At 38.2% G+C, this 26,911-nt stretch overlaps 1 protein-coding gene and 1 long non-coding RNA gene across 2 annotated transcripts; one reads left to right on the top strand and one right to left on the bottom strand.

Moving 5' to 3' along the window:
• Positions 1-204: 204 nt before the first annotated feature.
• On the bottom strand, positions 205-1,337 carry LOC142172942 (uncharacterized). Its single transcript, XR_012702196.1, has 2 exons — positions 950-1,337; positions 205-464 (listed from the first exon to the last, which is right to left on the bottom strand). It is a non-coding gene; the product is annotated as an uncharacterized LOC142172942 (long non-coding RNA).
• Positions 1,338-2,724: 1,387 nt separating this feature from the next.
• On the top strand, positions 2,725-7,630 carry LOC107811090 (putative serine/threonine-protein kinase PBL3). Its single transcript, XM_016635958.2, has 6 exons — positions 2,725-3,026; positions 4,638-4,984; positions 5,065-5,200; positions 6,003-6,139; positions 6,259-6,382; positions 6,922-7,630. The coding sequence occupies exons 1-6, from the start codon at positions 2,963-2,965 to the stop codon at positions 7,371-7,373; spliced, it is 1,260 nt and encodes a 419-aa protein (XP_016491444.2). The 5' UTR covers positions 2,725-2,962; the 3' UTR covers positions 7,374-7,630.
• The last annotated feature ends 19,281 nt before the right edge of the window (positions 7,631-26,911 follow it).

Below are 26,911 nucleotides of genomic sequence, written 5' to 3' on the forward strand. Positions count from 1 at the left end.
CCACTAGCAAACACGGTATTGACTTGTAAATTTTTGCGGCATAATAACGAATTATCAATTTGATATTAATTTATTTTATTAAACATGTCCCAATACACTTTTTATATACTGTAATATTTGTCAGGCACCCGATACCTTACTCAACCGAGTACCAACGTAACGTATCTTTTTTATTACATTATCATATACATATGACATACGGGCTTAATAGGCCAACACAATCATTTATAAACTCAAAACATAAGCCGACAAGACCGTACAATCTTTCACGTACACGACATATGTCTACAAGACTCTAAGAGTACATAAATGTTATAAAGGTCGGGATAGAGTCCCGCCATAGCAAACAATACATGTCTAAATCATACTAACCAAACAAGTAACTCCGAAGCAAATGGAGCGCACCAACATCTTCCGCTGAGCTGATAGCCTACTTGGAGGGCTCTCGACCTGTCTATCGGGACCTGCGGGCATGAAACACACGCGTCCCCAAGCAAAAGAGACGTCAGTACGAATAATGTACCGAATATGTAATGTCATTTGAATCATATTTCAGCCACTTTGGGCAACATCATTATCATATACCAGCTGATCAGGTGGTGATGCGTATATAACGCCGTAACCTTTTTCCATATTTCATATTTATATATATACATATATACGCGTATATAACGCCATCTGGTCATGGGTCAATGCACATGTATAAATGAGTGAAATGCATGAAAAATATATAATAATCTCGATATTCCTTCCGGATAAACTTTTCCAACTGCGTATTATTCTGAAACCCATGAACAAAAGATAATAATAACTCTCATGGGGAATCAAGAATATAGACAGCCCGACTATTTCTATGAATAGAGTAATTTTATAGAAAACTGCGTATTTGCTCGTTTCTTTAGTATAATTTAGACCATGCCAAAAGAAAGAAGGGAGGACATTAACATACCTAAAATAGAGAAAACTCCGTATAATATTCTTGAAAAAGATTGCACCGTATTCCTTTAGAACCGTAAAATTTTACGTTGCTAATGTGCTAAAAATCTCATTTGTTGAAGAAAATATCCTTACTTGTTACATCACAAATCGAAAATGTATTTTCCAAAGGTAAAAGGTCCAAAGCTAGTAGCCTTCAACAGAAATTAACCATGAGAAAGCCACGTTCTCCGGATGGGGCTCATCTCTGGGAGAGTAGAAATATCGGAATGAACTTCTAGGTGCATATGTTTCTCTTCCACCGTCGAATTTAAATCACACCACTTTGATAACTCAATTTAGATTCAATGACTAATGGCTGATACTATGACACAACTATCACAATTGATATACGGAAGTGGAACATGAGGCTTTTAAGGAAAGCATAAGGAGTTTAGTAATTAATACCTTATTTTTTGCCACCTAATCAAATATGACTTAAGAGTCATCTCTTTGAATAGTGGTTTGATGCCACGTGGGGGTGGGGTGAGAATTTTAATCTTATCCTATAGTTAATTAATTAATTAGGTAATATCCCGCTACCTGGTAATTAACTAATTACCCGTATAATTAAGAATTATTTTAAATTACTTAATATATTACTCAATTTTCATATACCTTATACACCTTATTATCATGGCCCTGTAGTACCTTGTATGACATTAGTATATAAATATCGGGTATTTTAGCTCGGGCCGTATTTTATCCCAAAATGCCAAAGTTTGACAAAATTCGTTTTCTTAGACTTGCTCCCCCTTTCACCTTTATGAATTTACTAATCACTTGTGAAATAGCATAATCCTTATAATCTCCAAATAATCTTTTCCTTGAACTGATATCAATTACCTTACGATAAATTCCACATAAAATACTGCACGATGAAACATCGTCGTAACTTATTACTGCGATGCGTAATATCAACGTAATGTAATATTGTCGGGTACAACACTGTCGTAACTTAATACTGCAGGACGTAACATCAATCATAATATATTACTGTAGAGGGTACACCATCGTAACATATTACTACAGAGCATAGCATCGTCGTAATATAATAGTGCAAGACGTAATATTGACGTAATATTGCGGGACGTAACAATATTATTCTTTTTTTTTATCAAACTCGTACTTGATCAATCACGCTGTAGATGATCAAGCTTCTATCAATTCACCAAATAATAAGCATCCCTTTTCCTTTTTCATTTATCGTCTTATTGCATATTTACTTCAATTGCCTAGCTATTTTTCGATTGAGGCAATTACTTGTGGCCTACTTTTATTAATATTTTGGGTTTTTCAAATAATCAAATTTTAAGTTAAAAAGTACTTTTTCCATAATATCTCTACAACTTATGGACATCTCATTTTTTTTTCTTATTTTGAAATTTTGTTAGAACACTCAATACAAGATTAATTAAATATTTGTACTAAAAGAAAATAAAATTACTAATATCTATAGTAATACACAAGCACACTTAAGCTAGGTAAATTTTTAATATTTATAGTATTTGCATAAATTACTTATTCTAATTTATTATTATTAAGATATATATATTAAGATCTGAATATCTAAAACATTGGGAATATAATTTAGAAATAGGAGTACATATGAAAATGTTTACTATTTAATATTCATACTACTGGTTAAAACATAATAAAATTTTACCTTTTACATTGTGTTAGTGGAGATAGGTACAAGTCGTCCAGAACATTATCTTTATCATCAAAAGAACAATAAAAAATAGGAAAGTAATCCAGCATTTCTCTGTGTCTTCACATTCTCTTCCTTTATATAGAATCAAATTTTCGTCTAGCTTTCCCATTTACCAACTATTACCCCTTTCCTTTTTTTTTTTTATTTTTTCCTTTTTTTTTTCTTCCATTGAAACATATCGACCTATATTTCTTGATATTCGAAGTATTTAAGGAAAGTCTGATTTTTTTCAGACTTGTTTTTGGTCTGTATATTTTTTCAGATTGTTGTCTGATGGGTAATTGTTTAGGTTCATCAGCTAGAGTTGATACCACTCTCAGTTCTCAAAACATTTCTGGTACTTTCCCTTTTTATTGTATTTTTGTTCTTTCTATGCTCTTATCTGTGTTAAAGATTGTTTTTTTCCATATCGTTATCTGCTTTAAGATGGGGGTATGATTTAGTTTTTTCCCTTTTTATTGTTTGTGATATAATCTCGAATGGTTTATAGTAACTAATTTATGAGCAAAAAGCAGCTACTATTCCTCAAGGATTCTATAATATGAATCCTCAATATTCATTCATTTTCATTTGGACCCGTTTTAATTTTCATACTCTTGGGTAAATTAGAATGCTATGATCTGTACATGTTGTACTGATGTCAGTACAACTCTCTAAACAAACTAAAAAGACTCCTAAATGAAGGCTCGAAGTTATTAAGTACTTATTTAATCCCTCTTTATTGTGACTTTGGTTATGTTTTGGTGTATAAAGCACATATCTTTTAACTTATTTTGATTTGAGAAGATAGTTAGGTACGGGATACTCGTAGGGTTTTGATTGTTCATTGCCAACATTTGTTTAAATTTTGTATAATACCATTGTTTGTGTTGGCTACTTGTGTGTTTCGGTTTAAACAAGACTGGGTTATGTGTTTGCTATTTTGAGCTTCTTTTTTCTCTCTGTTTGTTTTTGGAACTTGTAGATGGCTTCATTTATTAGATGATTGCTTGAGGTGAACAATGAGGCTTTATAACGAGTTCTTACCTGCAAGATTGCGATAATATTGCCAATCATTAAAGCTGGGTGCTTTTTCTAGGTTATGTCAAGTTAAAATAAAGTACTTGTAGCTTTGAATGTTAACTGAAACTGATATGATGACGAATTCTCTGGTCTGTCGTCCCATGTACTACCATAGCATATGGAAAGGGAGATTATACTGCAGTTTTTGTTGCTACAAGAAAGTCTCAGTTGAGATTGTGAATGACAAGTTCAGGTGAATCTTTTAGAATAAAACTTAAGGACTTGACTGAATTTACAAGGAGATGGTCGGCAATTGTCAAAGATGAAAGCTTAAAGGAAAGGGAGAATTCACATTTGCAGCTTAAGTTGATCAATGCCAATTGAAAGCCCTTAACTTGGAAACTTTTAACTATCAGAAATGGGCTATGCTGCATATGTAGATGCTTGTGGAATAAGATGATTCTTTTTTAAGGTTACAGATGATTAGCTTTTCACCTTTATGGAATGGGTGATTCTCTGACTTTTGCATTTGCCCGTGTTACATTTGATTGCCGTGAATATATGTGACTTTATATGTTAGTCATAGTATCTTTGTTGATGAACACATAACTGCGGCCAGGCAAATTGTTTTCTCAATCTTTACAGTTATATGAATATCACTTATCAAGAGATAGTTATATGGGAATCTTTGTTCCAGTTGCTAATTTTTGTTACACGTATGACATTTTACTACTATATAGACAAGATGCTTGTTGATAAATTACATAAACTAGCTTCAGTTGATTAGTGTGTAACTGTTGGCAAGCGCACCTTTTGTCCAATCTATATACTTTTATGAGTGTACTTTCTTCTGGTTACAAGTTTGAGGCTTTTCTGGGTTAAATCACGATTAGATTGTTACCACATGTGACTCAGCAATGCTATTTTCTGCTATTCTATCTTGCAGCTTCTGGAGCCTCTAGGATTCCCAGCAGAACCAGCAATTCCTCTGTTTTATCAAGTCTAAGTATTCCATCTTATAGTCGGAAAAGCAGTGTTGATACACTTTCTACTCCAAGATCTGAAGGCGAAATTTTGTTTTCCCCCAATGTTAAGTCCTTCTCATTTAATGATTTGAAAAATGCAACAAGGAACTTTAGACCTGACAGTCTTCTTGGCGAAGGAGGTTTTGGTTATGTTTTCAAAGGATGGATTGATGAACACACTTTTACTGCTGCAAAGCCTGGTTCTGGAATGGTCATTGCGGTCAAGAAGCTGAAGCCAGAGGGTTTTCAGGGTCACAAGGAGTGGGTGGTATGTTTCCTCTGCAGATTTCCAATTTAAATAACTTAGTACTCTTGTTGGCCTAGTAATTGACGGCAAATGCCTTGCAGACTGAAGTTAATTACCTTGGGCAACTTCGTCATCCAAACCTGGTTAAACTCATTGGGTATTGTATAGAGGGAGACGACCGACTATTGGTGTATGAGTTCATGCCTAAAGGAAGCTTGGAGAACCATTTATTTAGAAGTATGTCTGCTCACTACCTAAGCATTCTCCCTTCCATTTCTTTGAGTTTTCCGTGCTACAGCAGTTTCAAGTATGTTGATCTCTCTTTACTACCTTATTGCTGGATCTCCCTTTTCACTAAATCGATCCTTTGCTGCCAGTTTTCTTGTTTTTTCCTTAATTTATTTTGCCGTAGTCCTGGGTGGAGGGAGAAGTTCTCTTGGACAAGATTAACAAATGTAGGTTCGTTGTGTTTGATTAATTTTCTTTCGAAAGCTCAGGATTGTTTCATATATCATAAATTCGTTATACGAAGGCTTCTGAATTAGTATAGAAAGAGCTGTAACCTTTTCCCTCACAAGATTAAGATTTGGTCCTTCTGAATACATGAAACTGTTTTTATCTACTGCTGCCTGTTTTAGGGTCGTAGGAGCTGTTTGCTATTAATCAAATGAGAGGCAAAAGTAAGAAACCATAAACTAAAAGAAAACTAAATATCTAATTCCATGTCTAGGACACTTTATGTATTCCAACTCTTTAAAGTGGTGACATTACAGGGAAATTGCCTCAAACCGTATTTTGATTATGTTAAATTGGCTCCATTATTTCTTTCCAGTGAATCCTTTTGTTGGTCTTCTTTGTGATATAAGTAATCAAACAGTGTTGAGGAAACTTGGTTAACTCTGTGATGATTGTTGGTTCAATCCATGTGGTGTAAGTTACAGCTCTTGCATGAAATGGATAATATTGAATATCCATGTGAAAACTTGTATTATATGTGGATATATGAGTTGGTGGTAATTCTTGGAATCTTGTTCAACAGGAGGGCCTCAGCCTCTGACTTGGTCAACAAGAATTAAGGTGGCTGTTGGTGCTGCGAGAGGCCTTGCTTTCTTACATGACGCTAAAGAACAAGTTATATATCGGGATTTTAAGGCTTCTAATATTCTTCTAGATGCGGTAGGCATTAAGCTTTGAGATGAGCTCATAAATCCAGTTGCCTTTGTTTAAAATTAACTGTGTTAGGTGTGTTCAGAACTAGTAAAAGCTTAATATCTTTCTGTGTTCTGTGATTGCAGGAATTTAATGCAAAGTTGTCTGATTTTGGTTTGGCCAAGGCAGGCCCAACTGGTGATCGCACTCATGTATCCACTCAAGTGATTGGTACACAGGGCTATGCTGCTCCAGAATATGTTGCTACAGGTTAATATTTTTGCTAATTTCTTAGCTATATAGAACATGAGAACATTACAATTTTATTGTCCTTGAGAGAGAGAAAATTTTACAGGAACTTTTGTCCAAAACGTTGAAAAAGCAGTGATTCTGGAACTTTTAATCTACATGTTTTTGGCAACTTCTACAAATTCAATGATGGTCATGTTTTGCCAGTTAGGTGTCCCTCACAACTTAGTGAGGAAAAAAAATGCTATCCTCCCTTTGTTATGCCATTTTCAACTTGAATATTGAGAAAAGGTAATATTGTTGGACATATATTGTAAACCTTTTTTGTGTGGAAGTACTAGGAATGTCGTTAGTCCCCAATTTTACTAGTCCTTGACAAGTTATTAGAATGCTCCATATTCACAGAGAATAGAAGGATTGATTTCCTATCACAAGTGAGCATAACGTTATATAGTCACTTTGCAGGACTAAGCATGATGATTAATATTCTTAAATAAATCTGATTGCTGGAATTCTGTTCTTGATATTGTTGGTTATGATTTATACTTGCTGTCCGCTAGGTCGATTGACTTCAAGAAGTGATGTATATAGCTTCGGGGTTGTATTGCTTGAACTATTATCAGGACGTCGTGCTCTTGATAAAACAAAGGTTGGTGTAGAGCAAAATCTTGTGGATTGGGCAAAGCCATATCTAGGGGACAAGAGGAAGTTGTTTCGAATTATGGACACCAAACTAGGGGGCCAGTATCCTCAGAAAGGAGCATATACAGCTGCTAACCTTGCTTGGCAATGTCTAAGCAATGAGCCGAAGCTAAGGCCACGTATGTCTGAGGTGTTGGCTTCTCTTGAAGAGCTTCAAGCACCGAAAGGTGCTACCAAAGTCTCTCGGATTGAGCATCGAACCACTTCCAGCTCTGTTCCAGTTTCTCCATTTAGACATCGTTCATCACTCAGCATGACACCCTCTGCCTCTCCATTACAGGCCTATCACAAGTCGCCACGTGGAAGGTGACTCCAAGAGAATAAACTTGTATTTGGTTGTCATTGTAAATGTTTCCTATATGTAACAAATTTTGTTGGCTAGATGCATTCACATGTATAATTAGCAGGTTGTTCCATGTAAAATGTCTGTGACCTACTGATCGATAGAGTTAGCTCTTGGCTGTGACGGGTCTTGTTTTCAATGTGGCATATCACCTTCTCTGTCAACATGGAACTATGCAAACATTATGAGTTTGTTTCTTGATTTATTATGTCCATCTCCCAAAACATACTTCTTCATTCTAAATAGCAATCCACTCACGAAATGATATTTGTTGAGCCAAGGATATAGTTGCTTCTGTATAGTTGGAGATGTATTGTGGATCACTGTTATCTTATCCAATCCCCCCACTATCCTACTAATCTGTACTTGTCTACAGAAGTTAGCTGAGTCTATACTGACCTCGATATCGACTGCTATAAACGTTCTGGGTTTGGATCCCCAGCAGAGTCGCCAGAGCTGTCACACCTCCTTTTTACACACCCGAAGGTATATAAGGGAGTTTTTCCAATTTAAGTGACATTATTCGAAATGAGATTAATTATTCAATTCAGAGTCGCCACTTGGGATAGTTTATTTGGTGTCCCAAGTCACCGATTTATTTTAAATCCCAAATCGAGGAAATTTCGACTTTCCTTTTGAAGTCTGCGAACCAGAAATTCTGAGTAGGGAATTCTGTTAACCCGGGAGAAGGTGTTAGGCATTCCCGAATTCCGTGGTTCTAGCACGGTCGCTTAAACTATTACAATTGGCCTATTATCTGATTTTTAAAACATGTTTCAGCCTATGGTATATTTTAACTTATTAGCCGCTTTTAATTAAATTATTTTTTTTGGAAAAATTCAACGTCATATAAAACACGTATTGAACCACGTCACATGAAATGCAGCCGCGGTCCACGACATATTTTATCTAACGTTGTTGAGATTTGGATTTGGGTCACATAAAATGCACACCCGAGTTTAGGAAATTAATTTTTTTTTTTTTTAAAATAGCGCGCCTAAAGCAACTACGCACTTTCAAGTTTGCGAGGGCCATGGAAAATTCAACTAAATGGCACCCCTCGATTTCTAAGGATTAAAATTAATTAAATGAGGGCCATGAGTTTTGAGATTTTATTTGGCATGACGCGCCTCGATTATTCTAAAAGGATTGTATTCAATTTAAAGCAAACTATAAATATTCATGATTATGTTTCTTCCTAAAACTATTTTGAGATTATTGCAAGGTCATGATTTATGAATATGGAATTATTATTGAAGAAATATATGATTTGAGTTATTATGGACCTAATCATCCATGTCGGTATCAAATTTGCTATTGACTTAACGTCCTTTAATTTGGATCCAAGCTATTACATCGTTCTCTCTCCATTTTGAATACATTTTCCTATCTTTCCCTATGAACTACAATCTCATTGAAGAAACTCATTCTGTCTTTCACGAATTCTATTTCTTGATGCTCTTCCTTCATTTTTTTTGTTCATATCTTTCAAGTTGGTAGATAACCAAAATATAATATACAAATCAAAAGGAAATACGGTGAAAGAAAAATAATGGAAACATTGGTTAATAAAAGAATGAACCTTTTATCGATGAAGATCTTACTCAATACATATGGAGCAAACAACCATCAAATTTAATGTGCAAATGAACCACAATCAGAGGCAATGAGCGGAAACCTTTCGAACCGAACTCAACTTCGACCTCTTCGGGCTAGTATTTTGGGCTATCTTTTAAATTGAGTTTGAAGCTTTTGGATTTGATTTTTGGTGTGATTTAGCCCCTGTTTTTGAGGTATTTTTTTTTAAACAAGGTAATGAATGGCTATATGTTTTTTTTTGTTGTTGAAAGAAATAGGTAGAAAGAATAAAACTAGTAGAAATTCTCTTTAGCATAGAAGAAGAAAATTTGTTTTCTCTCAATATTCTTCCCTCTTCCTTCTCTCCTTTTCTTCAAATATTTCTCTTCTATTTATAGGAGAATTTTAAAAAAAAAATTAGATTTTTTTTAATTTTTTAATTTTTTATTTAAAAGAAATCCCACTTACATTTTGCTTTTCTTTTTTTATAAAAAGAATTACCACCTTTCTTTACTTTTATTTTTTAAATTCTAACTTTAATTACTTTTATCTTATTTAAAATCCCACTTTTTTTACTTTTTAAAAGAGAATTCCACTTATTTTACTTTTCTTAAAAAAACAATCCACTTTCTTTTACTTTTCTTTAAAAAATTCTACTTTATTTTAATTTAAATTTTTTAAAATTTTCAGCTACCTTTATATTATTTTTTAATTCCAACTTTCTTTTACTTTTTATTTTTAAAAATTTCCACAAAACTTTACTTTTATTTTTTTAATTTTTCACTTTCTTTTACTTTTTTAAAAGAGAATTCCACCTACTTTTACTTTTTTTTTAAATTTCATACTTCCCTTTTTCTTATTTTTTTAAATCTCTCCCGAAAATTTTAAAAAAAATTAATATTTTTCGGATTTTTTATTATTATTTAAAAATAAGACTAAAAATAAAATAATAGTAATAGTAATAATTCACCTTCTAAAATTTGTATTTTTAACCTATAATAAAAAGTATAACAAAGCTAAAAATTTGTATGTTAAAACCCCCTAAAATATTTACATAGAAAAAGTGACAAAAAAAATTAAATATTGTCAAAAATTAGGTGCTCACAGTTGCCCCTCTTTGCTTAGAAACATGAAGAGTTTTCAAGCAAAAATAAGGTGATCCATGTGACTAATTTTTGAACATATCTTTATTCAAAATAGAAGAAATAAGGATAAGAGAAAAGAGAAAGGGTGCAACCGAGTCTTGGTTCTGGACAGCCTACATATCCCGGGTTATAAGGGAATCAGGTCGCGTGTAGTTCAAGAAAAATGATGGAATGATGAGTTGAGGAGTCGAGTGAGGTTCCGTCGAGGCTCCGGTCCGCGATCCTGTTATTATATCAAAAATCAAAGAGAAACTAAACAAGTCTATCAGCTATGAGTTACAAGATTCCTATCTATGAGTCTTGTGAAACTTGTCCTTGATCTTGACTGGTTCTTCCTGCAGACTCTGATCTGAATCTTTATGCTCGTTAGCTGCAACTGTTGGTTCATTCTTCTTCAGCTTTTCGGATCAAGGCGGGACATGCGAAGCTTGTGACTTCAATCATATCTTGAACAGTCCACATCTTTCTCCACATCAACACTTTGAGTTCATTTCTTTTTGCTCATTTTCTTCTTTTCTTTATTTTGGATTGAGACTCATTCTTTTAGTTGTCTCAGACCTTGTGCCTCGAGGCCAAACCTGCTCAGACACCAAAACAAACAAACGAACGAAATTTTTCTGCCCCAGTTTTCACTAGGAAAATTTTGTAAGTTATTTGTAACTAAAATCTAAACTTTTTTGTTTTGTTTTGAAAGTGGTAAAATAAGGATTGCGTGTCTTTAGGAGGAAGAGATTAGGGAATGGAGCCCTATATCTAAAATAACCTCGACTAGGGAGTGGATACCCTATGTTGGCAAAAAGGCGACTAGGGAATGGAGGCCCTATGTCTAAAAATCTCAACTCAGGGATTGGAGCCCTAATATTGGAAAAGAAAGGCGACTAGGGAATGGAGGCCCTACGTATAAAAATCTCAACTCAGGGATTGGAGCCCTAATGTTGACAAAAGGCGACTAGGGAATGGAGGCCCTATGTCTAAAAATCTCAACTTAGGGATTAGAGCTCTAATGTCGGCAAAAAGGCGACTAGGGAATGGAGACTCTATGTCTAAAAATCTCAACTTAGGGATTGGAGCCCTAATATTGGCAAAAAATGCGACTAGGGAACGGAGGCCCTATGTCTAAAAATCTCAACTCAGGGATTGGAGCCCTAATGTTGGCAATAAAGACGACTAGGGAATGGAGGCCCTATGTCTAAAATCTCAACTTAGGAATTGGAGCCCTAACGTTGGCAAAAGGCGACTAGGGGATGGAGGCCCTATGTCTAAAAAATCTCAACTTAGGGATTTGAGCCCTAATGTTGGCAAAAAGCTACTAGGGAATGGAGGCCCTATGTCTAAAAAATCTCAACTCAGGGATTGGAGCCCTAATGCTGATAATAAAGACGACTAGGGAATGGAGGCCCTATGTCTAAAATCTCAACTTAGGGATTTGGGCCCTAATGTTGGCAAAAGGCGACTAGAGAATGGAGGCCTTATGTCTAAAAATCTCAACTCAGGGATTGGAGCCCTAATGTTGGCAAAATGCAACTAGGGAACGGAGGCCCTATGTCTAAAAATCTCAACTCAGGGATTGAAGCCCTAATGTTGGCAAAATGCGACTAGCGAACGGAGGCCCTATGTCTAAAAATCTCAACTCAGGGATTGGAGCCCTAATGTTGGCAAAATGCGACTAGGGAATGAAGGCCCTATGTGTAAAATCTCACTCAGGGATTGGAGCCCTAATGTTGGCAAAAAGGTAAAAGATTGATTTTGGGGCTTCTAAACTACCTTTTTGTTTTCTTCTTATCTATTTTCTTTCAATTCATTTTTTAGTAAAAAAATGCAGGAAAGAATTTGGAGGAGACTTCCCTTTTGGGTTGATTATTGTTGCTAAGCTATTTCTAGCGCTTGCACATTTCTTTTTCCATTTTGGTTACACCTGCTTCTTGCACTGTTGCTTTGGATTGCACCTGTTTCAAATTTTCAAACAAAGAACAATTGTTAGTTTGAAACGGTGGTCGGTTTTGTGGCCTTCATTATTTTTGATCACTTGATCTCGGCCCAACTCTTTTGGCGAGAACCTCTGCCGCTTGCTGGCTTTTCTTAAAGATTGGTCTCTCTCCTAAAATCGAGGAACTCAACTTTTCAAAATTTATCATGACAGCTTACCCGTATAGGGCTTTGGCCCTTTCATTTTAATCTACTTCTAGGGGCTTTTGACTTTGGATTTCTTTTCATTTTCAATAACTCTGATTTCAGAGCATCGGCTATCATGGCCAGTTGGGATCGACTTGATGCACCCACTGAGGCTGGGTACTTTTCTTTGGACTTGGCTTTTATTAAACAAAACCCTGTAAAACCAATCTTGCCACCTTTTCTTTGTATTAGTTTCGGAACAGAGTTAGACCGAAAGGGATTCAAGGAAAAGTAAACAAAGGACAAGAAAAAATGAATTTAAGGAGAAGCGTCTCTTTTGGGGGAAAGAAGGACTTATCTAGGGTGCATGCAGACTTCAATAGACATGACATGCTTCTTGGACTGGATACCCGATATGCACAACTATCTAACTCATTGTGAACCACATTTCCAAATCGAGAAACTTGGCCAGGACTCTTTCAGTGGTGGGGGGTGTCTTCTTTTCAATCGACGGCGCCCTTTGCGGGTTTTCGCCAATCGACCTCTCTCATTTCTCTTCTCACCGTCGCCTAATAGTACTCTTTACGAGTTTTCACTAACCAGGCTCTCTCATTTTCAATTTTTATGCTCACCGTCGCCTTATGGTGCCCGTGTGGGTTTTCACCAATAAGACTCTCTCATTTTATTTCTCTCATTTTTATTGCATCGGATCCAAGTAGCTGTATTATCTGATCCTTGAACATTCTTACCGATTGATCGGAAGGACTTGAAAGGATTTGGGTAAAAATGATTTGGATCGAATTACAACTTTGGAACCATTCAAGCGGGATTATTGCAGGACCATTACAACATCTGCCCCAATTTCACTTTTGAGGGAATTTGGATTTTTATTTTGGTGTGACTGAACCCCATAGAGAGGCTGCCTACGTATCCTTTCAGAATCAAGTCGAATGTAGTTTAGGAAAACATCTTCTTCTTTTTTTTCATTTTTTTTTTCAATAACACTTTCAAGTTTCAAAGAGGGCAATCAAAGAAGAGTAACCGGCACAAATGGGTTTGCAAAAGGGTAGATAGTGTTTGGGTAGCGAGAATAAAAGTCTTCGTCCTCCCAATCAGACAATGTTGTTGTTACAGAAAGACTAAACATAGTACCTTTTGACTGCATCCGCATTTACAGCTGCTTCAGGATCATTTCCTTCGATATCGCCCAGATACAATGCTCCTCTCGGCAATATCTTTCTGATGACGTATGGGCCCTTCCAATTAGGAGCGAATTTTCCTTTTGCTTCCTGGTGATGGGGAAGAATACGCCTTAAAACGAGTTGCCCCACTTCAAAACTTCTAGGCCGCACTTTCTTGTTATAGGCACGAGCCATTCTTTGTTGGTACAACTGCCCGTGGCAGATCGCAGCCATTCACTTTTCATCGATCAAGGTTAATTGTTCCAAACGGGTTTTAACCCACTCACTGTCTTCAATTTCGGCTTCAACAATGATTCAGAGAGAGGGGATTTCAACCTCGGCGGGTATTACGGCTTCCGTGCCATAAACCAAAAGATACGGGGTGGCTCCAATTGATGTGCGCACAGTAGTGCGATATCCCAACAATGCAAACGACAACTTTTCATGCCACTACCTGGAACTTTGAATCATCTTTCTCAAAATCTTTTTGATGTTTTTGTTTGCTGCTTCAACGGCACCATTGCCTTTAGGCCGATAAGGAGTAGAGTTCCGGTGCATTATCTTGAATTGCTCACATATCTCCCCTATCAAATGACTATTCAAGTTTGCAGCATTGTCTGTGATAATAGTTGCAGGAATGCCAAAACGGCAAATAAGATTGGAGTGCACGGAATCTACCACAGCTTTCTTGGTGACAGACTTGAGAGTGATTGCTTCAACCCATTGTAAAGTAGTCAATGGAAACTAGTATGAATCTATGTCCATTTGAGGCTTTTGGCTCGATTGGCCCAATGATGTCCATGCCCCAGGCAACAAATGGCCAAGGTGCAGACATGGGATGCAGTTCTGTGGGAGGTGCATGAATCAAATCACCGTGCACCTGACACTGATGACACTTCCGAACGAAACTAAAACAATCCTTTTCCATGGTCATCCAGTAATAACCCGCTCGAAGGATTTTCTTTGCTAAAACATACCCATTCATGTGGGGCCCGCATACTCCCGCGTGTACCTCATGCATGATTCTTCTATCCTCTTCTGCGTCAACACATCTTAACAAATTGAGGTCCGGAGTTCTCTTGTACAAGACATCCCCACTCAAAAAGAAATCACTCGCGTGCCGTCTAATGGTTCTCTTTTGGTCTCCACTGGCTTGCTCGGGGTATTCTTGAGTTTTCAGAAAATTTTTGATGTCATGGTACCATGGTTGGGTATTTGGTGCTGCTTCAATTGTATTACAATAACCATGCCTTTCCCTGATTTGAATTTCCAAGGGATCTATGTGAGCATTCCCTGGATACGGCAGCATTGAGGACAAAGTAGCAAGTGCGTCGGCTAATTCGTTGTGACAACGAGGAATGTACCTGAACTCTATTGACTTGAATCGCTTGCTAAGGTCTTCCACATGCTTCTTGTAAGGGATAATCTTAACATTTCGGGTTTCCCATTCTCCTTGGGCTTACCGGATAATCAGATCTGAGTCTCCCATGATCAACAACTCTTCGACATTTTGGTCGATTGCCATGTTTATACCCATAATGCAAGCTTCATACTCGGCGGTGTTGTTTGTACAGAAGAACCGAAGCCGAGCTGTGGCTGGATAGTGCTGACCAGTGGGTGAGATCAAAATTGCCCCAATTCCAACACCTTTTGCGTTTACCGCCCCATCAAAGAACATTTTCCAAGCATGAGTGTCTTCAGATATTGCCTCAACTGAATTTACTTCTTCATCTGGGAAGTAAGTTCTCAAAGGTTGGTACTCATCATCAATCGGGTTCTCAGCCAAATGATCCGCTAATGCCTGGGCTTTCATTGCCGTGCGAGTGACATAGACTATGTCAAACTCCGTGAGCAAGATCTGCCACTTTGCTAATCTCCCAGTGGGCATTAGTTTCTGAAATATGTATTTTAAAGGATCCAACCTGGTTATGAGGTAGGTGGTGTAAGCTTGCAAATAATGCCTCAGCTTCTGAGCGACCCATGTCAAAGCACAACAAGTTCTTTCCAATAAAGTGTACTTGGCTTCATAACTAGTAAACTTCTTGCTTAGATAGTAAATGGCCTGCTCCTTCTTTCCGGTCACGTCATGTTGCCCGAGGACACAGCCAAAAGAATTTTCCAAGACGGTCAAGTACAAGAACATAGTCCTCCCTGGCTCAGGTGGGACCAAGACTGGCGGATTTGACAGATATTCCTTGATTTTATCAAAAGATTCTTGACATTCAACTGTCCATTTGATTGCCGCATCTTTCTTTAACAACTTAAATATGGGTTCACACATAGAGTCAACTGAGCAATGAAATGACTGATGTAATTTAATCTTCCCAACAAACTCATAACATCTTTCTTGGTTCTTGGAGGAGGCAAATCCCGAATAGACTTTATCTTTGTTGGATCTAACTCGATGCCCCTCCGACTGACTATGAATCCCAAGAGTTTGCCGGATGGTACCCCAAATGCACATTTGGCTGGGTTCAACTTCAAATCATATTTGCGCAGCCGCTCAAAGAATTTTCTCAAGTCTCGAACGTGGTCGTCCTGGGTTTTGGATTTGATGATTACATCGTCCACATACACCTCTATCTCTTGGTGCATCATATCATGAAAAATGGCAGTCATGACCCTCATGTAGGTTGCCTCGGCATTTTTTAGACCAAATGGCATGACTCTATAACAGTAAGTGCCCCAAGGTGTGGTAAAAGCTGTCTTTTCTGCATCTTCTTCATCCATCAACACCTGATGGTATCCTGCGTAACAATCCACAAAAGACTGTATTTCATCTTTGGTGCAGTTATCAACAAGGATGAGGATGTTTGGCAAAGAGAAATTGTCCTTGGGGCTTGCTTTGTTCAGATCTCGGTAGTCAACGCACACCCGAATTTTCCCATCTTTCTTTGGCACAGGAACTACATTAGCTAGCCATGTGGTGTATCAAACCACTCGGATCACTCCCGCCTTTAACTGTTTTGTGACCTCTTCTTTAATCTTGTCACTGATATCAATTTTGAACTTCCTCTGTTTTTGCTGGATAGGGGAATAATCGGGGTAGGTTGGCAACTTATGGACCACTAAATCGACACTTAATCCTGGCATGTCATCGTATGACCAAGCAAACACATCTTTGAATTCAAACAAAAGTTGGATCAATGCATCCCTGGTTCTTTCATCTGTATGAATGCTTATCTTGGTTTCTTTGACTTCTTCAGAGCTACCCAAATTAACCGGCTCGGTTTCATTTAAGTTTGGCTTAGGTTTATTCTCAAATTGTTCCAATTCTCTATTTATTTCCTTAAAAGCCTCTTCTTCATCATATTCCGGTTCTTGGTTCATTATTTCGCAGTTAGACATCGTGTTTGGATCTGGGCATGAAGTCCGCAAGCATGTCATGTTATTTAAAGCCACATTATTAGAGCTGAAAGAAAAAAGAGAAAAAATAACAAAATCAGAAAGAATAAAAAAGGATGGACGATGAAATATGATTTCATTTCTTTGAATTTGAAGATAACAGGGTTTACATTGGAAATTAAAAGACAAGAAACTAAAGAAAAACATCCGAGTTACACCCTGACATAACTCGTGATGTAGAAAAAGTGGCAGGACAGGTCTACCGGGACTCCCGCATGATTGGGAATGGCGTAGCCTTCCAATTCTGCAGCTTGGCATTGGGTCCCATACACAGCACCTCAGCGGTGCTTGAGCCCTCCCCTGGCTGGACCATGTGTGTTTCATATAGTATCTTCCTCATTGCCCCACAGATCTCTTCAATCTCTTCGGCAGTAAAGGCCTCATCTTCTTCTTTCTTCTGGTATTTTGGCTTGACAAATGTTCTGTACAGATGCGGAACCGGCTGAGGCAAGACCCAACCATCATTCTTTCTATCATCTGCCCATCTTATATCAGCTGGAGTGGGTCGGAAGCCTACCCCCAAGAACTTTTCACTGGTGGGCAGGGTGATAAGTTCAACTATCCCTTGCAATGATTTCCCAAGTCCCTTCCCAAGTTTGAAGCCATGTCGGATCATTTCTTTGGCCACCATGATTGATGCATTAGAAAGGAAGGGTTGGGGGCAAGGGTTTCCTTCTTTGTACTGGTCTGCAACCACAATTTCAAAAGCCTGATAAACTATGTGCTCACTCCCCTCTCTTGCTTCAAGACATGGGACTGATGGGTCCCGATAAATTGATTGCTCATCTTCTCCGTGGACCACGATCTCTTGATCCTCATGCTCGAACTTCACCATTTGATGAAGAGTAGAGGGTACGGTCCCCGCTGCATGAATCCATGACCTCCCCAAAAGAAAGTTGTAGGATGTGTCCATGTCTAGAACCTGGAAGGTTACTTCAAAGTCTACTGGGCCGATGGTCAGAATTAGATCGATCTCTCCAATTGTGTCCTTTTTGATGCCATCGAAGGCACGCATACAGACATTGTTGGGTCGGATTATTTCGGTCCCGATTTCCATGCGCTGTAGAGTTGAAAGTGGGCAAATGTCTACTCCAGAGGCTCCGTCCAACATAACCCTTTTCACGTAGTGCCCTTTGCATTTGACTGTTAGGTGCAGGGCTTTGTTATGTGCGGCCCCTTCTGAGGGCAAATCATTTTTGCTGAAAGTGATCTGGTTGATTGCGAAAAATCTTTCTGCCATTCTCTCCAACTGCTTTACAGAAGTGTCAACAGGCACATATGCTTCGTTAAGGGTCTTGATCAATACCTTCTGATGTTCGGCGGAATTCATCAACAAAGACAACAAGGAGACTTGTTCGGGAAATTTTTGAAGCTGGTCAATCACCTCATAATCTGCCATTTTCATGTTTTGAAAGAAAGCCTCCGCTTCTTCGGCACTCACGGGATTCTTAAGTGGGAAGCGCTTTCTAGTAGCGTTGTTCACCTCTTCCAAATTGGAATACTTTTGAACAGGGTTATTTTCTTGAACTTCTCCTGGGATTTCTTTGCCCTTATAGGTCACCACCATTTGTTGTAGTTCCAGGGCACAACAGTAGGATCTTTCATGGGCTTCTGTGGCACGCGTCCAATAACCACGGGCTCATTCAGCATCGATGGCTTAATTATCCCCCGCATCACATAAGCCCCCTTGGGCACATACATCTAGGTTGTTTTGTTCAGCTCGAATCTCCTGGAGGACTCAATGTCATCTGCTTTTCTTTACGGCCTTGAGGGACATAGAGAACAACATCTTTGGGAGGCGTTGCCCCGGTCTCAACTTCAATTTTCTTCTCTGACTTTGGAGGGGTGGTTTCTTTCTTTTTCTCCTCTTTATCTTGCTTCGGGGCAGCTTTTGGTTTCTTTTCTTCGTCAGCAATGGCAATGATGGCCTTCAATGCTGGGTCAAATTCCTTATCCTCACAAATCATTCCAATTACCGGCCCGTTGTTGTGGGCTGGCAGTGGGTTATTGGTCACATTGGGGACATCTTCATCCCTCAGCACTATCTTCCTTTGTTCTATCAAGTTCTCCACGGCTCTCTTCAGAGTCCAGCAATCATCCGTGTCATGCCCTTCTGCCCCTGAGTGATAGGCGCATCGGGTACCGGCTCTGTAAGCGGGTGATGCTGGGTTTTGCCTGGTTTGAGGAACAGGCTGTAGCAGACCCATTTGAATAAGCTTTGGTAACAGGCTGGAGTAGGTTTCGCCAATTGGTGTGAAATTTGGCCTCTTGGGCGGTTCATGAGGGTGGAAATTATTTTGTGGAGGACGGGGGTTGTAGTGGGTTTGGTAAGGAGGTTGGTTTCTAGGAAATGGAGCTTGATTTTTGTTGGCTTGTTGTTGTGGCCGGACATAAGGATGAGCATTCATGACCGAGTATGGCTGAGGAGTATAGGCCAAGTCTTGGTGAGGGTAATAGTGCTGCGGGGTCCTTTCTGAGAAAAGGGATCTGGGAGTACAGTTTCTCCTTGCACCCGACATTGCCATGGATGTTTCTTCCTTTTTCTTTCCCTTTGCTATTCCTCCAGACCCACCCTGAATGGCTTGGGAGGTAGCTCTTATAGCGGATTGGCTTAGAATTCGACCCGTTTTCAGCCCATTTTCAACCATTTCGCCAATCTTGATAGCTTCAGCGAACGGTTTACCCATTGCGGACATCATATTTTGGAAGTAGTCAGCTTCCTGAGCTTGAAGGAAAACTGTGACCATTTCAACCTCATCCATCGGAGGCTTTACCCTGGATGTCTGCTCACGCCATTTAACTGCGTACTCTCGGAAGCTTTCTGAGGATTTCTTTTTCAAGTTTGTCAATGAGTTCCTATCTGGAGCAATATCAATGTTGTACTGGAATTGCCTGACGAAATCTCTAGCAAGATCATCCCAGATGTACCAGCGGGATATATCCTGGTCCATGTACCACTCAGATGTTATGCCAACCAGACTTTCTCCGAAATAGGCCATGAGTAGTTCTTCCTTTCCACCGGCTCCTCGCAGCTGATTGCAATATCTCTTGAGATGAGCAATAGGATCACCATGCCCATCGTACTTCTCAAATTTTGGGGTTTTGAATCCCAATGGCAGGTGCACATGAGGGAACATGCATAAGTCGGCATAGGATACACTTTTCTGTCCACTCAAGCCTTGTATGCTTTTGAGACTCTGTTCCATATTCCTCATCTCCCTCACAATCTCTTCTTGCTCAGGAGTTTTGGTGGTCTTTTCTTGCCCCGCAGTGAACTCAAATTGGGGTGGTTGAGGGTAAGTATAAGTAGGAAACTGAGGAGGTTCCACTGGGAAAGATGGTGCTTGAAATGTGAAGGAAGATGAATCAAAGTTAGGCCTGGGTAAAGCAGGTTGTGCCGTAGCTGAACAAGGTGGCGCGGTGAATATGTTTGAAGCCGCACTTGAAGCTAACACCTGGGGGCGAGACTCAGAAGGTGTTCCAGCAAAGTGGGCTGAAATGGTAGGATATCCCAGTGGGGTATTTGGATAACTTATGGGGATGTTGGAGGTCCCACTTGCCCTGGGAAAAAGCTCAGGGAATCCAGGGATCGCACTTGGCGGTTCTTTTCCATTGGCCCAGGCGTCCCACATTTCCATCATGCAGAGACGCAGAATTCTATTTTCCTCAGCCGTTGCTGACTCAGAAGTTGGGATGGCCGAGATCGGACTATCCTCTGGAATAGGAACTATTGGCAGAGGAATTTCCGAAGACATTTCAACGCTTCCTTTTGACCTTGTGAAGTATGAATGTGAAGCCAGACTACCACAAAACCAACCACCTTAATATAGAACCTTTACAATAGTAGACAACAAACCAGTTAGTTTGAAGCAATTAACACATAGGAAATCGCACGTTGGGGTATGATGCACCTATACAGTTAAATGTGTTTCTACATGTTTCGCAACGGCTGCATGTTTCATCCCGGCTCTGCTTATTTCCCCATTTTTCTTTTTCTTTCCACTTTTGGCTTTTGTACTTCTCCTCTTATTCCCATTTTCCACTCTTTTCTTTCCCCTCTTTCCTTTCCCTTTTTTTTTCGTTTTTCTTTTGGTTTTTCTTTGGCTCTCTTTTTCACATCCCTCTCTTATTTGAGTTATTTACAAAAATCGTGACCGGATCCGATGAGGATTGCCTACGTATCACGACGCTGCGTGAATCATATCATTACGTAGTTCAAGAAAAACAAGTGCGAAAAATAAAGAAACAATTTTTTGGGAATTTTCAATTTTCATTAATAAAACTCCTAAACTTTCTATTACAAAAGACTTCAAACTACTCATTTTCTTGGAATTTTAAAATACCAACAGACTAAAAAATAATTTCCAAAATACAGACTCAATAAGTGAAAATCATGAATGCATCAATGCTTCGACTCTTGGGGCCCGTGGGATATCATTCGGTCTCACGGGCCTACGTGCGAGATCCCCTTGAAGCCGCTCAAAATCACTCATTATCTGGCGGACAAATGTCATTACAGCAGCGAAGAAAGTGGTCTGAGTCATATCCTCACATGCGTGGCATTTCATTCCGATGTAGTTGGCAATGGCTCTAACCCTATCTCGGACAATACCCTTTCCTGAAGTAAATGCCCGATTTGCTGATTCCGGACTTCCAACACTTGAGTGTCATGATGATTTTGATTCCGCAATTGTGGCATATCTTCATCCATTTGGGCCATCAAAGCATAACAATGTTCCCTATTGATTTTAAAATTCCTGGCCTGTTTGTCTGCCTCATTTTCAAGGGTGATTAGCTTTCTCTTTAAATTGGCGATTGTCCCCTCATATTTTCTTTTCATTTGTCGCACAAACTCTGCCCGCCCTTCTGCATTCTCTGCCAATTGTGCTCGGACTTTTGCTAGACTAGCCTCAGATTTTTCTAGGTCATCTTGACACTCAAGTACTTTCTTTCTCAGACCGCATATAAGCCTTTCATCTGCCCGGCTTCTTTCTGGGTTTCTAGCAGCTATTCTCATTTTATGGATTTGAGCTTTGAGAGCTTCGTTTTCCTGAGTTAGCTTTTTCTTTTCCCCTTCATCTGCGGCAGCTTGGATACTGTGGCCAAATTTGAGGTCCCTGATTTGTCCCTCTAATTTACTTATCTTAGCCCTATAGCTTTCTTTTTTTGCCAACCAGCCCCACTGCTCCTACGAGTCGTTAGTGAATTGTTGGACATGAGGTCTCTTAGCAGGTCTCTCGAGGAATTTGAAATCTTTTGCCAAACCAAACCATATAATTGGGGTCCACCTCACCTCTAGCTAGATCCCGTACCATAGTCTTGGGTTCGAGAAATCTGCCCTCATTCCAAACTTGGCGAACTCTTCCTTCTGGAAATACAGCCTTTGGGCCCAATTCGATGACATGTACACTCAAATCTTCGTCATGGGGGACGGTTTGAAATCTTCCTAGTTGGCGCAAAACCCTGTGAGGAGCATATGGCTGGATGCTTTGGATGCCCATTAGGAAAAAGTAGCACACTTTAGCTGACATGTATATGACTTTGGTGGTAGGGAGCCATCCGAACGTCCACTCAATTTTATCCGAAGTTAAAGAACTCAAGTGGGCAAACCAAGCTTCGGTACCCTCCGGAAATTCAACCCCCGCCACTCGGCTTTCAAATTCTTCGATGCAATCCAAACCGGTCATGTCGTAGTTCATATACCCGACACGGTGGCAGAGATGTTCCAGTATCCACAATTGTAGTAGTAAGTTGCAGCCTTGGAAGAATTTTCCCCCTTCTCGACAGATGGTCAAAGCTCGGTAAATCTCAGATAAGATCAGGGGAACTAATGTGCCATTAGCTTTCTTGATTGCGACATCAACCATTCCCACGAGGCCCAATTCTATGTTGCCGTCTTTTCGCGGACATATTATAACACCCAAGAATGCTACTATAAAAACCAAACCCCGCCTTGCCTCCCATTTATCTTTATTTTCGGCATGGGTCAGACCAGTATTCGGTGCTTCGAAACCTTGGGGATTGCCATAGCGTTGGTACAGGTACTGGAAAGTGCAAAACCCTCCAGATAAATTCCCATCCTGAATATCCCGGCTAATACTCAACATATCCAGAAACTTGTGAGGAGATACTGGTCTCGGTGACACCGGGTACCGACTTCTAAGGTTTCCGCTAAGGCCGGCGTAACCCGCAATTTCCTCTAGCGTGGGTGTGAGCTCAAAATCAGAAAAGCGAAACACATTGCGAGTCGGATCCCAAAAAGGTATCAAGGCTTCAATCACGTCCAATCTTGGCTTGATGTTAAAAAGTCCGACAAGACCACCCAAAACTTTTATCACAGTTCCTCGGCTACCTTTTCCTAGGTCATTCCACCACATGTGGAGCTGTAAGGGGATCTCTTCAAGAGCTGCGAAGGGTTCGTTTTCATCTGTGCTCATCCTGCACATTTATTAGGGTGATTTAATTTAAAAGGTTATGACTCATTTTGACTCAAGAAAGGTTATCACTATTTTTTTTAAAAATTTTCATAAAAAATCCGGCTTTGCAAATACGGCCTTTCAGCACTTCGGGGAAGAAGATTTTAAGGTTGTGTTTGCTAAATGACCAAAACCTTAAAAAAATACTAAAGGTGGTTGTTCTTGCAAAAACGGCCTTCCGGCGCCCTTTTGGGGACATTCAACTATTTTAGATAAGAATGACATCACCTTCTTATTTACAATCAAAACAAAATTTTTTGTTCTTTTTGGGCTATTTTTAGAAAAATGAAGTTGGACCCGATGAGGGTTGCCTACGTATCCCACATCCGGTGAGAATCAAACTAGCGTAGTTCAGGAAGACCAAAAATAAAGTAAATAAACTAACTTTTTTTTTTGGAATATTTTAATTTCCGCAAGAAAGACTTATAAAGAAGAAAGAAAATATTTTTTATTTCAATTTTTTTTTGGGAATTTCGAAAGAAGAAAGATTTTTTTTAATTTAGACTTTTACTGTTTTTTTTGGAATTTCGATGAAAGAAAAATATTTTTGAAATTTTATTTTGAATTTATGAAAGAAATGCTTCTAAAAAAATGAAATATTTTTGAATTTTGAATTTTCTTTTCAATTTTGAAAGAAGAATGAAAATATTTTTGAATTTTTGGAAGAAATTAAAAGAAAATATTCTTGTATATTTATATATTTTTTTAAAAACAATTAGAATCTAAAGAAGCTGTAAAAGAAAATATTTTTGTATATATTTGTTTTAAAAAAAATAATTAGTTTCTAAAGAAGCAAGTAATGGAAAATATTATTTTTTTTTGGATTTTTTGAAAATTGGGGTTTAAAAAAAAAGACTTTTCTAGAGAGGAAGTAAAGGAAAATATTTTTGGATTTTTTTTTTGAAAATTATGGGCCGGAACTGATGAGGTTTGCCTACGTATCTCACATCCGGTGAGAATCAGACCCGCGTAGTTCGCCAGTTTTGACAGAACATGGCAGTTGAAAACTTTGACTCATTTGGAGATGACTTTTTTTTTTCCCGGAATTTCGGCAGAGTTTCAGAATTTTCTAAATACCTACCTCTCACTCCTATATTATTATTATTTTTTTCATTTTTTTTAAATCTTCCTCTGTTCTAGAAGCCGGTCAACATGCAAGCCGAAACAAACAGATGCGCAAGTAGCACGTAAGATGCATCAGGATGGTCTTTTTCATTTGGGTACACCTGTCCTAGACAGACCCAACCCCTGTGTTGAGTCTCCAAGGTCAAATGTACATGATGCAAACAAACGTTCCTACTAGGGATCCGGCATGAGGCTTGTTATACTAGGTTTAAAAACCTGGGTTTATTGTTCTAGACCTGGCTTACCCGAGCGGACAGCTCGAGCCGAGGGGGGGCAGCGTACCGGGAATACAGAAGCTTCACCGGCTTTGCAACTTGTCCGAACCTCGTTCTAAAATTGGGATAAGACTCTAATAGAAAAGAAGTCACACGAAGTGCACACTTCCTAGATGATTTCGAAGACTCAGAGAGAGGAGGGTTTCGTAGCAATTTATATACAGTACAAACAATATCAAAGCGGTAAAAGCGGCATTTAGCACATTAGGCTCAACATGCAAAAATCAGATAAAACAAACCAACTATAACAGTTATTCTAAGCTCGAATTCTTGAACCCTGAACGGAAGTTCTGGGTTTGGATCCCCAGCAGAGTCGCCAGAGCTGTCACACCTCCTTTTTACACACCCGAAGGTATATAAGGGAGTTTTTCCAATTTAAGTGACATTATTCGAAATGAGATTAATTATTCAATTCAGAGTCGCCACTTGGGATAGTTTATTTGGTGTCCCAAGTCACCGATTTATTTTAAATCCCAAATCGAGGAAATTTCGACTTTCCTTTTGAAGTCTGCGAACCAGAAATTCTGAGTAGGGAATTTTATTAACCCGGAAGAAGGTGTTAGGCATTCCCGGATTCCGTGGTTCTAGCACGGTCGCTTAAACTATTACAATTGGCCTATTATCTGATTTTTAAAAAATGTTTCAACCTATGGTATATTTTTAACTTATTAGCCGCTTTTAATTAAAAAAAAATTGGAAAAATTCAACGTCATATAAAACACGTATTGAACCACGTCACATGAAATGCACCCGCGGTCCACGACACATTTTATCTAACGTTGTTGAGATTTGGATTTGGGTCACATAAAATGCACACCCGAGTTTAGGAAATTAATTTTGTTTTTAAAAAATAGCGCGCCTAAAGCAACTACGCACTTTCAAGTTTTGCGAGGGCCATGGAAAATTCAACTAAATGGCACGCCTCGATTTCTAAAGATTAAAATTAATTAAATGAGGGCCATGAGTTTTGAGATTTTATTTGGCATGGCGCGCCTCGATTATTCTAAAAGGATTGTATTCAATTTAAAGCAAACTACAAATATTCATGATTATGTTTCTTCCTAAAACTACTTTGAGATTATTGCAAGGTCATGATTTATGAATATGGAATTATTATTGAAGAAATATATGATTTGAGTTATTATGGACCTAATCACCCATGTCGGTATCAAATTTGCTATTGACTTAACATCCTTTAATTTGGATCCAAGCTATTACATCGTTCTCTCTCCATTGTGAATACATTTTCCTATCATTCCCTATGAACTACAATCTCATTGAAGAAACTCATTCTGTCTTTCACGAATTCTATTTCTTGATGCTCTTCCTTCATTTTTTTTGTTCATATCTTTCAAGTTGGTAGATAAACAAAATATAATATACAAATCAAAAGGAAATACGGTGAAAGAAAAAAATGGAAATATTGGTTAAGAAAAGAATGAACCTTTTATAGATGAAGATCTTATTCAATATATATGGAGCAAACAACCATCAAATTTAATGTGCAAATGAACCACAATCAGAGGCAACGAGCGGAAACCTTTCGAACCGAACTCGACTTCGACCTCTTCGGGCTAGTATTTTGGGCTATCTTTTAAATTGAGTTTGAAGCTTTTGGATTTGATTTTGGTGTGATTTAGCTCCTGTTTTTGAGTCATTTTTTTTAAACAAGGTAATGAATGGCTATATGTTTTTTTTTTGTTGAAAGAAATAGGTAGAAAGAATAAAACTAGTAGAAATTCTCTTTAGCATAGAAGAAGAAAATTTGTTTTCTCTCAATATTCTTCCCTCTTCCTTCTCTCCTTTTCTTCAAATATTTCTCTTCTATTTATAGGAGAATTTTCAAAAAAGTTCAGATTTTTTTTATTTTTTTATTTAAAAGAATCCCACTTATATTTTGCTTTTCTTTTTTTATAAAAAGAATTACCACCTTTCTTTACTTTTATTTTTTAAATTCCAACTTTAATTACTTTTATCTTATTTAAAATCCCACTTTTTTTACTTTTTTTAAAAGAGAATTCCACTTATTTTATTTTTCTTAAAAAAACAATCCACTTTCTTTTACTTTTCTTTAAAAAATTCTACTTTATTTTAATTTAATTTTTTTTAAATTTTCAGCTACCTTTATATTATTTTTTAATTCCAACTTTCTTTTACTTTTTATTTTTAAAAATTTCCACAAAACTTTACTTTTATTTTTTTAATTTT

The sequence above is a fragment of the Nicotiana tabacum genome, chromosome 18 (assembly GCF_000715075.1).
Source record: "Nicotiana tabacum cultivar K326 chromosome 18, ASM71507v2, whole genome shotgun sequence".
Classification (NCBI taxonomy): domain Eukaryota; kingdom Viridiplantae; phylum Streptophyta; class Magnoliopsida; order Solanales; family Solanaceae; genus Nicotiana; species Nicotiana tabacum.